Here is a 13,565-nt window from a genome sequence, read left to right on the forward strand (position 1 = left end):
TGGACCAAGCAGTAGCAGCATGCGATCATCTTGAAACTATTTGTTCTAGAGTTGATTACTAGCAATGTACATATAAACTGTTCCTAATGCTGGACATACAATTATCTGGCCGATCAACCAGTGTATGCAGGCGAGCAATCAGAAAATATAGATCAGTTGGGCATGCCGGATCGTCCCCATGCCCATGCGATCCGATATTTTCAAAGTAAAAGTTGGCTGCATCAAGGAGTGTATGGCCAGCCGCGACTGACCGATGGACATTTCCCTGTCCCTTTACAAGGAAGAAACGTAGAAATGTCCCAATAGGGATAGGGAAGGAGCACAGATATTGCTGGCCATACACTGGGAGTTATCTCACATTGGGCAGGATGCAGCAAAGGGGGAAATGCAGTCAAACCCCAAAAATGCGGGTTTGACCGAATTTCTCATATGCACCAAGCCTCGGACCAGGGATTGGATGCGGTGGGTAACGCCATCTTCAGCTGGCGTTACCCTATAGAAACCTATGAGCTTCTATCTGGAGAGTGCTGTGAGAGGCCAGCACCCCCTGTTGCGTGTGTCATTCTGCTCATATACATCAGATGGGCCTTCTGGTTCTTAGACCCCAGAAGCCCCTCATTTGTAAAGGGCTGCTCTTAACGAGAGAGCGGTCCTTTGTGCATTACTACATGCATATCGGTGTCACCAACAGTGTATGGTGTTGTCATGATATCAGGCTGTCAGATAAAATGCCCGTTGGTCTGACAGGAATTTTATCTGAACATGTATGCCCAGCATAAGTGATCCAGATTACACTGAATAGTTGTATTGGCAGGGAATATAGAATCCTCTAGCTTGAATTACAAGTCCATGTAGTGGATTTTTTTCTTTATTTCCACTTCCACAATAATGCCTGGGGCACCATAAAATCAAAATAAGGCCCCATTGAAGAAATGAAGACTTTTAAGTGTGCACAGCCTGTATCCAATCGTGATGAGCTGCTATGTACAGAGGTAACTGGTACTGAGAAATACATAGTTTATACTTCTACTGCATGAAACATAACAGAGTGCATATGTGGCCAGGGTTAATATCATCTTGCTATCCACGATGCTTTTATTTCCAGTGTTGTTTCCCAACTGCCCATTCACCAAATATCCCGCAGTTTCTGCCTGTCCCCCAGCATTACCTTGCTCCACCTCATTATCATAATACATGCAATACGTATTCAAATGTATGCGCACAGCTCAGCGGGACATCCAACATGGCGGCGAGTGGAGGCAAAGGTGCCAGCATGGATAAAAGCATCACCCTGCCACCCGACGAGATATTCCGCAATTTGGAGAACGCCAAGCGATTTGCCATAGATATAGGTGAGTGAGGTGATGTGAGGTGAGGAGTGACGATGAGTCGCTGTGTCCTAGGGACCAGCAGATGCCATCAGCCAGCCAGACAGTTGCAGCAAGTTAGCTGTTCAACACACTATACTGCTTTACGCCGCTCGGCATGCTGGGAAGTGTAGTCATTCGCTGCGCACACTGCGCAGGGACATCAGGCGCTATTGAAATATTTGTAACTACATGTCCTAGAATCCATCGGGGCCGCGCATACTTCTGGGAGTTGTAGTTAAACCTGACCAGAGTCCGAATATGAAGTACATAATGATGATGTACTTTTGGAACTTCAACTCCCATGATGCCGCAGCAGCTACACTGCAGGGACGTGAAGTAGAAAGTAAACAACCTGCTGCAACAAAACACTTTCCACAGCTATCAGTGTCTATCTATCTATCTATCTATCTATCTATCTATCTATCTATCTATCTATCTATCTATCTATGTCCCTGCTTATATGGGAAAACTAGCTGCCAGTGTAATGTGATGAATGGCAGATTTGCGTAGAACAGTAGTATTATGTCGCCATTCAAAAGTCGATAGAATATATTGTCTATATTATGTTGACAGATTACATGTATCATGTTGACCTGTTCACAATGTTGACACCTAATGCTAATGTTGACATTTTCAATGTCAACATCCTAACACAACATTCTAGTGTTAACATGACTGGCTACATTGAGTTTCGACTTCTTGACTGCATACTTTTACTGCAAAAATACCTTTACATATTGCTCAGTGGACTGTAATACATTCTGAGAGTATATCTATGGCCTTTTCTACACTGACAGAGGCTGAACAAGGTGGTGATAACATATTTTAGTTTTCAACATGCAACCTCCGCATCAGCTCACCTACGCTATAGACTAGTAAGATAAAAGCGTCAATTTGTGCTTATATATTATCCATGGCTATATGTCTGACGTTTTTTTATATTGTAGATAAATAGAGTTGTCTGGGAGGTGCATAAATCATGTACCTTGTTAATTTTATTTTGTGCATTATCTAAAACTGGATACAACCTTGCAAACCTGTATTTGCCATTTTGTTATTTAGATAACAGTGCATTTTGTAAAGATTACTGCTCCATACATGAATGCCCTTGTCTAGTGCTCCAAGCCTATATCATTTCACCTTGTAAATAAATCCATTATTGAGCAGGATCAGAGTGCCTATAATCTGATAGGGCAGTCTGAGAAGCAGGTAGCTGCAGCTAATCTCTTTAAATCTAGTGGTCTTTATTTAGGCTAGATTGAGGTATATGAGATGCCTATCAAAGTATATTTGTCATATTGTTATTTTATATAGATGCAATGTGTTGGTAGATACAACGTGCTAGTAGATTCTCATGAATTTTATGTAGGTCTGAAAAGTGTAGTAATAGCTTCTAGATTAGCCATTTTTTTTATCCTGTTGTATCTATTGCAACTACTAGTTTGTGTCAGCAAAAACTGGAACTTACTAGAGTTCTCCATCTGGCAGTGATATTTAATTTTTTTTTTTCAGTAGGTCAAATGGAACATTTAACTCTGCTCCTGTTGCTTAGAGGGGACTAGGGCCTGATTAACTATGGATCTCAATACTGCGTACGCACGCAGTTCAACTGCGATAACAAGGCACTCCACTGCGATCGCAATGTAAACTCAGCACTACATAAGGACGCCCACTTTACCATACGCACATCTGTAATACTTAGCAGAATAGCTAAACCATTGGTACCATCAGACCATACGCACACTTGCACAAGCCCTGACCTTACTCAGAAATTGCTAACAGCCACGTGCACGCTATGAGTCCTCACACTGCATATGGTTATGCAGTGGATAATGTAACCACCCTCCCCCCGTCACCACCAACAAACGACACTTCCTGTCAATCATTCTGCAATGGGTCTGCGTAGCCTCTGTGATCTCAGTGAGCGGTTCGCGCACTGCAATGCGTACGCATGCGCACAATGCAACAATCGGCAGTATTAGCAACCGCGATCCAAGCTGAATCAGACCCTAGAAGTGTAAATATTCCCAGCTTCTATGTAGGGTTTATATTTTCTGTCTTTCAAAAATAATGGTTACTAGAAAATTGGGATGTGTAGCGTTCAGACCTATTGCGAAGGAGGTGTTCCTTCAAATGTAGACTGAATGTGGTGTGAACGGAATCAAATACCGACAGCGGGAGCCCGACGGGTCGGAATCAGGTAAGTATTCTTACTCTCCCCACACTAAACCTAACCTCCCCCTGTTAGTGCCTAAACCTAACCCCCCCTCCCCACACCCTAACCCTACTGGGGAGGTGCCTGACCCTAAGCTAAAAGTCCTAGACTCTGCTTAACCACGTATTGGTTATCCCGGGTACTGATAATACTCACTACCACTTTCGACTTTATGGCAAACACTTGCCGCACTAACATTGTTACTGAACATTGCCACCTTGACTTGGTTTGGTTTGATTTTTTTTGTTTTGTTTTGTTTTGCTGCATCCTGCATGTCCAAGATTGCCCCATTTGTGTAATTTTGCACATTACAATATTTGTTCATACCAGCCAACCCACATCTATAATTGTACAAGCACCGATATTCTGTTTACTGCTGCTGTCTATTGAGACCAGTAAACTACTATCTTGCAACATTTTGGGTCCATTCTTCTTTACACATCACCCAATCATTTTGAAACAATACCACTTAGCAATAGGTCTGAGCGCTATACATCCCAATTTTCTAGTATTCCCAATGGGGACAGGTATCCCCACTCGTGGCAGCAGCACTTGCCTTAGTTACACAAGCACACACTCTGGGCCTGATTCCGCAAGGAACGCAAAGGAGAGAACGCACGCACTTGGCCGATGTTTTTGCACTGTGCATGCTAATGCATCGCACTGCATGAACCAGCCAGTGCGATCGGGTTATGGTACGCAGACTACACACACTGTGTACGCAGACCCCTCCGATATTGATTGACTGCAAGTGCCGTGTGTGGGTGGTGTTGACGGGGGGTGGTCAGGCGAATGCAGGCGTTATAACACCGTTATAGGGGCGGGCATAATTAAGGCAGTGCGGAGGCATACGCAGCCATACAGGAAGCGGGCAAAATCCTGCGGCAGGTCAGGTCAACCACTATGGGTCCGATGGTTCTCAATGTTACTGATGTTTACGCTATCTTGTGTGCTGATCAGGCTGTGAGTAAAGGAAGATGGGCGGCTTAATATGGGGCTGGGCGTCTGCTTCTTGTGGTGCGGTCTCCGTGCGTATGCATTGATTAGCATATTCTCGCAGCAGATGGGTGCTTGTGCGTCTGCTAGCGTGCGTTCCTTGCTGAATCAGGCCCTCTGTGCGCAAGGATATCCATCCCAATCTCTATAAATTATGGTTGTTATATCTTTAAAGTTTACCTTTAATGTATAGAGCTTTTATTCTGTGCTATGTGGGCCTGATTCAGAGCCGTATGCTGTGAAAAAGCGCTCGCTCTGAATCAGGGCGTTTTTTTTTTTTTGGTGCGGTCTCCGGGCCGCTCGCATAGCTGTGGGTGGTCTCGACCATTACGACCATCGGGGCTTGCGACGAGACCCTTGCAGTAGGGTCTCGTTCCCGCAAGCCCCAGTGAGCTTCTGGCTCTTAATAGAGCTGGAAGCTCACCACTGACATCACTCGTGATATCAGTGGGGGGCCGCCCCCAAACGGCAGGTGTTCCGTCGGGAACGCCTCCGTTTGGCCAGCCACCCCCCCTGCCCGCCTCCAAAACGGTGCGAGCTGTCGATTAAAATCGACAGCTGCCCCCTTTTGGTGCGAGACCCGGAGCGATAGAGCGCCCGTCGCTAGCCGGGTCTCGCGCATGCGCACGTCAGAGCCGGCGTGCGCATGCGCAGTGGCCAAAAATCGACACGCTCGCAAGCGCGTCTGAATCAGGCCCTCTGGCCCTTGATCACCAATTCTCACCGAAAAAAGCTTGATTAAAGTTTTGCCATTTTGAAGAAATCATTTTAAAACAAAGCATTTTATATTTGGTAGTAAAGCAGCCTGTAGATGAGATGGTGTAGTTGCTGGGCTTGATTATTGGGGCTAATTCAGTATTGCACGCAAGTATTGCACATTCGCAGGACCTGTTCTGCGAAAGTACAGAAGCGGTCCTGCGTGATCGCACGCAGCCCCTTCCAGAGGCTTACTCAGGTGGCTGGCGGCCCGGTGCCGTCGACCATCACGACTGATGGTCGCTATGGTTATCCCAGCCTGTGACCTCGGTCGCAGTTTTGGGATTGCAAATGCAGCACGGGTGTCGTACACCTCCTGCTGCATTTGCATAGTTATAAGGACGGCATTGCAAAGCTGCTTGCGTGCAGCTTTGCAATTCCATCCCAAGTTGAATCACCCCCATTGAGCAACCATATCAGTTTCCAAATGGCCATCCCAATTTAAATTGGACAGATCTAGACGCTTTGCGGCATATTGGGCTGATTGGTTATATACACTAATGCTGGGTTCGGAATGACCATTGTATAGATAGAGTGTACCCTGAACACCATCCAATTCATTGTACAATGAATTGGATGGTCGCATCTTCCCATCGGATGTGCTGCACATCAGATGGGGCAATGCCACGGACGATGCAGTATAGTTACATTAGACATGTAATGATATATCGCACCGTCATACAGCGGATCGTGCAGTGTGTATGGTGATGCGATATATCGTTACATTGTGTTGCCGGGTTGCCTGGTCGTTCAGGTGTGTACCCAGCTTTAAAGCTGAGTCCACATCAGGCGATGTATACACAGCGCAATGTCGACGGTGAAGTCCATACACACTTGCCGATGCCGGGTCCGACAGGTTAGCATCCCGTGGTAGCGCAAATATCAAGGGTACAAACTACACAATGTTCCCGATATGTCGCTCCGTTCCGCGGGATCAGACAACATATCGTCTCGTGTACCCACCTTTAAGATAACAAATGTTTGCTTTGCGTGCAATATACCCTTAAATAGTAACATATCGATATGTTCTCAGAGTGAAGAGACCATCTCTACCCTCCTGTGCCAGACTCCTGTGCATGCGCGGTCTACAGACCTCTCCCGGTAAACTGTATGAAGTGTAGCCCATATGCTACAGCAGCACAGCTCCAGGGAGGTAAATCCGACAGCATCGCATCCCCCACAGAAACCGATGATGGTTGTGGCCGCTGTTGGAAATGGAGGAACTGCAGCAGATATCGGAGGTATCTGCTGTGGTCCCGCCATAATACATCTGGGCGATACTAAATATTTGCCAGTATCCAACGAGAATGGATGTTTTTGAGGAATATACTGCAAATATTTAATGGTAAATAGGCCCCTTATATGGCTTTCATGACTAGAATTGTTGAAATAGTTTTTTTTTTTTTTTTTTAGATAACTTCCGTGAAAATATTATCATTCTTAAAAATATTATTTTCTGTGTGTGGAGTGGTTTTTCATATCATTCACACGTTCACTCATATTGCCAGTTTCACTTTGCTACCTCTAAACTAAGCGCAGGTGAAGTATTTGTACTTCATGTACCGAGATTTACGATCGCTATGCTCGTAAATGTGCATTTTTTTTTCTCAAGTAGCAAATGACTGTGTGTGTCCATGAGTAATCTATTGCACTCAAACATGGTGTTCTGCAGTTACATTGGGGTCTATTCTGCAATAATCATGATATTGACTTGAATATTTTCGGCCAATATCGTTGAGAATATTATTAATATTAACTTAGTTTTCCCTGCTATTCAGCAAAATACTTCACAGAGGTTGCCTTAAGTTGATGTCCCTGTGCAGTCTCCAAAAATACTGTTCTGCACTGCGCTTGCCCCATCTCTGCGCAGCATATAGATATATAAGTGTATGTATGTATGTATATATATTATAATATAAAATCTCCTTCCCGATGCTTGCCTGCCTTAAATTCATATTGCTCCCTTCCCCAAATGCACCTCCGTCTCCCAGGTGGAATTTCCAAACCCCAGCAGAACATTGTGCTCATTGTAGAAAAGTCCCAGAGGATCTAGGAACCCACAAACTTCATGACAAACTTGAAAAGTGTACCTTTAAAACTGGCCACATATAATTCCTAGGTCACATTGTTTAAGACTCATGTAATAAAAAAATTGTCCAGAACCCGGAGGTATTAAGTGTGGTTTTTTTAGGGTTTACTATGGGAGGTGCTTTATTATAGGCATTTCCAAAATTGGCCACCCATTAACTGCTATAACTTGAAATAACACTCAATTCCCTTGGTCTGATGCAGTACATAAAACCTTTACGAGCTCAAGAAGGCCCTCCAGCCTGCACCTGTACTAAACCATCCAGATCCACATTGCCTTCTGTTGGTGCCTCTCAGACAGCGTTGGAATTGAGTTGCCACAGTGTAAAGGCCCATTGCAACAACTGCATCCCTGTGCATTCTTTTCCAAAAGATTGTCTCCAACAGAACAGAACTATTAAATAGGAGATTGAGAACTCGTAACAATTGTTATGGCGCTCAGAATGGAGCCATCTTCTGGAGGGGGCATCTAACAAAATGACGTCCTGTAGAAACCACTGTAATCCGCTAAGTGATTTAATGCCAGGCGTTGCAGGTGGGCAGTGTTTTTCACTCGCTTTAGTTTTATCATCCTATAACACCAGGCTCTCAAAGCTAAAAAACAGATGCTTGTTTACCCAACATACCATCCAGCAGTGTATGGTTGTCCAATCCTCCCATGCTTCTTCTAGTGTACAATTGCAACCTTATTCAATTCCTTCCAGTCCTTAGAAAGGTTTACTAGTTATCATTCACAGACAGTCAACCAGTGCCTTGAGCGATATTTGCATGGTTACCGCAACTATCCGCAAGATAACTGGTTTAAATATCTCCCATTAGTTCAGTTTGTGTATAATACCGGTCATCATGCTTCCACATTATACAGTACCGTCTATTTATGGATAATTATGGACATTCATCCCTCCGTTTCTTGTTTCTACCGGTGATGATGGGATGGTACAGGACCTCCATTAAATCTATATAATAAGCGAGAAAGTGTGCGTGTTTGCATCTGTCTGTTTGTCCTTTATGCATGGCCAAATTTGGCAATGTGATGTAGTTTGAACAGGATTAGGTTTTTGCCTAGGTTTGATCTTCATCAGGGCCACACACTGTCACAAAATCCCATAAAACTGGGACACTTAAATTACACAGGTTCTGGGGCTGAGGGTCTGGCTTCATACACACACTGGGTCTCATTCAGACCCGCTCGCGAGCGCTAAGCGCTCGCATGTGGGTCGATGTTTCCCAAATGCGCATGCGCACGACGGAGGCACCTCCGTCATGCGCATGCGCGAGACCCGAATAACAACGGGGTAGCCGTCGTTATGGGTCTCGCACCAAAGGGGGTGTGCTGTCGATGGTGATTGACAGCACGCCCCCTTTGGTGGGCGTGCCGGGGGCGTGGCTGCCCAGACGGAGGTGTTCCCATGGGAACGCCTACCGTCTGGGGCCGGCCCCACTGACATCACTAGTGATGTCAGTGGGAGTGATTTTGGCTCTGATGGAGCCAAAATCACTCTATGGCTTGCGGCAGACGAGACCCTATCGCAAGAGTCTTGTCGCAAGCCTGATGGTCGCGATGGTCTTGACCATCGCGACCATCTTTTTGGTCGCTCGCATAAGCTGTGGGTGGTCACCCCACAGCTATGCGAGCGGCCAGGAGGCCGCTCCAATTTTAGGTAGGCCGGCCCTGATTCAGAGCGAGCGCTCTGGTCAGAGCGTCTGGCTTTGAATCAGGCCCACTGTCACTCTGGCAGGCTCATGAGCAGCTCAGCACTTGATACATACACTTGATACTTTCAGACTGGCAGACAGCATAATCAATCCGAAATCTTTGATCTTGGCAAAAGTTAGCATATGGAGATTACAAACAGCAGTGGAGACTGATTGCAGCCACACAGTGACAAAAAGTGATCACCAGCACCATTGATTAATATAGAAGACAGAATCTGTTTTTCCACTAAATATCTTAAAATTGCACAGCATTTCACCCATGTTCACCGGCAAGTTTGTTGGTCCATATACCAGCGGCAGGTCGGACTGGCCCACAGGAGTTCTGGGGAAATCCCCGGTGGGCCCCACTGCCTGAGGGTCCCATCCCTTCCTCTAGGGGTGTAGCAGAGTCATGGGTGAACTTGGGTGATTGATTTGTTTTTATGGAAACTACACTAAGATTAGCCCTCCTGCCAATCAAAGTGGGTGGTGCTGACACACCCTGTCCCCTCATTTATAAAGGGGCCCTGTTCTTTGCATGTCCTCACTAATGGTTGGCCAAATCCATCTGTTAACCTTGGGCCTCTACCATTGCATTCCCTGTTGGGCCCTTCATGCCCAGTCCGACACTGACCAGCGGTGAGAAGGTTTGACATTTGAAACTAATGTTTTCAACCCATGCTGATCAATTAATGGAACAAATTCTTTCCCCGACTTTCAATATTTTGAAGTGTAGTGCAGACTCACGATTCTGTTTTGGAGAGTTTAAGTGTTCACACAAGGAGGAGTGGCAATTCATTAAGTTGCAGCCGGAACAACATTGCAATGGAGAATGCATTGTTGCTTAACTGTGTGTATTGTGGATCTGTTCATAGGTTGACAATAACTGGCTGAACTGCTATTGACTTTGACAATTTATTTGTTACAGCTGGTAACTTTGTTACAAGATCATCGCGTCTATGCTGGGTACACACTTAAAAGACAGATCGGTCAGTAGATTTGTAAGCTATACACACTAGCCAATCGGCCGCTCGATATGTCTGGCTTGACATCACTACTGGACGGGTATTTCAATTTTCCCACCCAGTCGTGATGTCAGTGCCGGCTGTCCCTGCAGCCAGCGTACGGGTGGTCGGCGGGTCACTCGTGCACACAGCCAGACGTACCGATATATTGGCATCGGCTGTGTTGCAGGACCGACATAATATGTCTAGGAATGACGTTCACAGACATATCGGGTATACACACCCGCCAATGCATTTACTATATATAATTTGTCGATCAAACAATATTTCTACAAGTGTGTACCCAGCTTCAGTGTGAGCTCGGGAAGGCTACATTATATGTTGTGATATATATTTGTAAACATTATTTGATCATTGCTACTGATTTTAATATTGAAGAACTTTGGTTCTGCGGCTGTTGACTGCTACAATTTGCACACATACTGTGTGTAGGTGTTTCTATGGGTTGGGTACGGGATCCCGGCGCTCGGGATCTTGGCTGTCAGAATCCCAACGCCAGCATTCTGACCGGGTTAGGATACCGACACTTGTTGGTCAGTATCAAACCCTAACCCTCTCTCCCCGGTGCTTAAACCTAACCTCCCCAACCTAACCTCCACCTCCCTGCACCCTAAACCTAACCCTATCCCTCCCCCTTACCCCAGTACTTACCGTCGGGATGCCGGCGGCGGGATTCTGACAGGTGAAGGGATTCCGGCACCGGCATTCTAAGCGCCGGCATTGCGACTATCGGTATTTGACCGGATTCCATTTCTACATTTCTACCTTTTTTACTGTGGTGTCATTACTTACTTACTAGAGCAGGTACAGATTGAAGTGAGACTATAAATGAGGGCTCAGGGCTTTCACATTTAACTTGGTTGTACAAACAGATGGGATAAAGGAAGTTTGGGTCAGGAGCTTACTGTACGCATTTATTCCAATGAACTTGGGGCGATGCTTATGTTATTACTACATAATATACACATTACTGTGTTTTTTTATTTTTATTTTGTTTGTCTCTTTTTATCTGCATAAAATGATGTGTTGAGCTGGGAACCATTGCTTGATTTACCAGACCACTCTGCATAGACCTAACTAATTTGTCACTCTTTACACATTGATGTTTCTTTTTATGATTTATTTATTTATTTTGGTAAATCAGTATGAGATGGCATCCAGAGCTTGGCTCGTGTTCTCACAGCCTTAAGGTGCGTATCCACTAGCGGATAGTGGAACAACCGTACTATTACAACATTGTAATCGTACAGTCATTCCTCATCCCCTGTAGTGCCTACACTGAACAATATGTCGTTCAGTGTAGGCTCCCTCCCTCATCCCCTCATCGCCGAACATGTTCAGGCGATGATTGATGTCGAAAACGACCAGTGGGAGCGCACATCGCTGGTCGTTTTTGACATTTTCATGCCCAATTTGTTAACGATTAATGAGCGATTGAACAATAATTATGTCGTTATCATTCAGTCGCTCATTTTAATCGCCTAGTGGATACGCGGCTTTAAATGTAGTTACATTGCTTGTCTTACTACAGGTGTCCAGCTAGTGGTGTCATTTAATTGTATTCATATTCACTGTTCCCCACCAGGTGGGTCCCTCACAAAGTTGGCCTATTATTCTACTGTTCAGCATAAAGTCGCCAAAGTCAGGTCATTCGATCACACAGGAAAGGTAAGTGTATTATGTAAGAGTGTGACATTCTACTTCACATTTGTACTAGGGATGAAAATACAGATGTGTTCTCATACTGTGTCAATTCTAGGTCTGGCGCTGAGCACGCGTCCGAAAAGGGGGCAGGCCATGAGAAAAAGGAGCGTATCCTTAAGATGCGCCCACTTTTCGTCACTCTTGGGGCATGCCCAGCACTTATGGACATGCTGGGCTGCCCCCAAGCTCTCCCCTCACTGTGAATAGATGCCGTGTGCAAGTGGTGAGCACTGCACTGCAATTCCCCCCACCACGGGACACTGCAGCCCGCGGGTGGGGATGACATTCGGCAGGCTGTATGAGCAGGGCGCCGGCAGGTTTTAAAATCGGCAGAGCTTGGCACCCTGCTAAAACAGCGGGAATTGCGCCAAGCAGCCCTTCACGGCGCGCCAGGTCCCGTGCGACTCGACTTGTGCCAAATGGCTTTTTCAATTGAATGTGCATCTTAGGTGCAGCGTGATGTGACAAAATCTTTTCACGAGACTGCACGGATTAATATAATATGCAGCACTTTTTACATGTGTGCGACTGAATGTGAATCTGAGCTACAATGCAGCAGCCGCGGCTTTTTTCACGGCAAGTTTTGTAGTGCTTCATATATAGATTCGGACTCATTTGCACACAGATATATACAGTAAGTGTCACATATCAAATTAATCCATGCAGTCTCGAGAAGCGATTTTGTCACATCTTGCGACTAACGGTGGGTACACACTATAGCGATATATCTGCAGATGATGGTCGTTCATATACACTGAACGACCCTCATCTGCAATGCTGCAGCTGGACGGGCCAGGCCTGGGGGTGAGTAGGGGGCGTGTCCCGCCCCCCTCTCCGCGGCTGCTGCTGTGTGTGGGTACGGGCGATTGGCTGATCGCCCGTGCATACTTGCCGGCTTCTATGCGAATCGGCTGCACCTTGCATCTATTTGGCCACAAATGCGTCTTATTCGCAACGCGATGCGAACAAGACACACAAGCAAAACTTTGCTGATTACAATGATATGCGACGTGTATGTTCTGTATGCGACCGAGTCTGTAAATCATCACAGCGGAATGTGGTGTAGAAGACAGCCGCTGACACGGTAACGTAGCATTCCGTATGCAGGTACAGCTGCAGCTGCACACAGAACATAAACATGCCGGGTATCATTTTATTCTGCAAAGTCGTATTCGCATTGCATTGTGAATAAAACACATGTGCGGTGAAAGACAGACACAGGAAAAGACGCTTGGCATGCGTAAACTCGCACGTGACGAGGCATGAATAGAAGGGCTGTGTAACACTACTGCAGCAACAACGACGGAGGACGCATCTGTATATCCTGAGGCAGCATTAGTTTACATCATTTACTTTAATCACCATATACCTTGCTCTCTAATGCTACTATCTTTTTTTAATATTCATTATATTAGGTATTATAATCATTTATTGTTAACCTTTTACTTCAGGCTAAAGCTACACTTGATAATCATGTTTGACTTTTTTGTATTGTTAAAAGCTAATTGCATAAATACTGTACTTAATATTGTATGAGAAATGACATTTACTGTACAAACAGTCCTCACGATCTATAACATTTTGCTTTCACAAGTTGTTTCCTGTGTATTGTGACCTGGTTTAATCTATTCATTCAAATGTAAGTCAACGGCAACTGAATGTAATACAAATGGCATGGTTTCCTTAACACCTGTTTTATGACTTTATATACGGGAT

The 13,565-nt window shown here is 45.3% G+C and overlaps 1 protein-coding gene across 1 annotated transcript in view; it reads left to right on the plus strand.

Moving 5' to 3' along the window:
• The first annotated feature begins 1,198 nt into the window (after window positions 1-1,198).
• Window positions 1,199-13,565, plus strand: part of PANK4 (pantothenate kinase 4 (inactive)) — a 105,587-nt gene continuing 93,220 nt past the window's right edge. The window contains exons 1-2 of the mRNA XM_088468191.1: window positions 1,199-1,352; window positions 11,731-11,813. Of these exons, the coding sequence (XP_088324317.1) occupies window positions 1,244-1,352; window positions 11,731-11,813 (192 nt within the window). The 5' untranslated portion in view covers window positions 1,199-1,243. The remainder of the gene's footprint in view (window positions 1,353-11,730; window positions 11,814-13,565) is intronic.

Source organism: Taudactylus pleione, unplaced genomic scaffold (genome assembly GCF_031769625.1).
Source record: "Taudactylus pleione unplaced genomic scaffold, aTauple2 ptg000082l, whole genome shotgun sequence".
Lineage (NCBI taxonomy): Eukaryota > Metazoa > Chordata > Amphibia > Anura > Myobatrachidae > Taudactylus > Taudactylus pleione.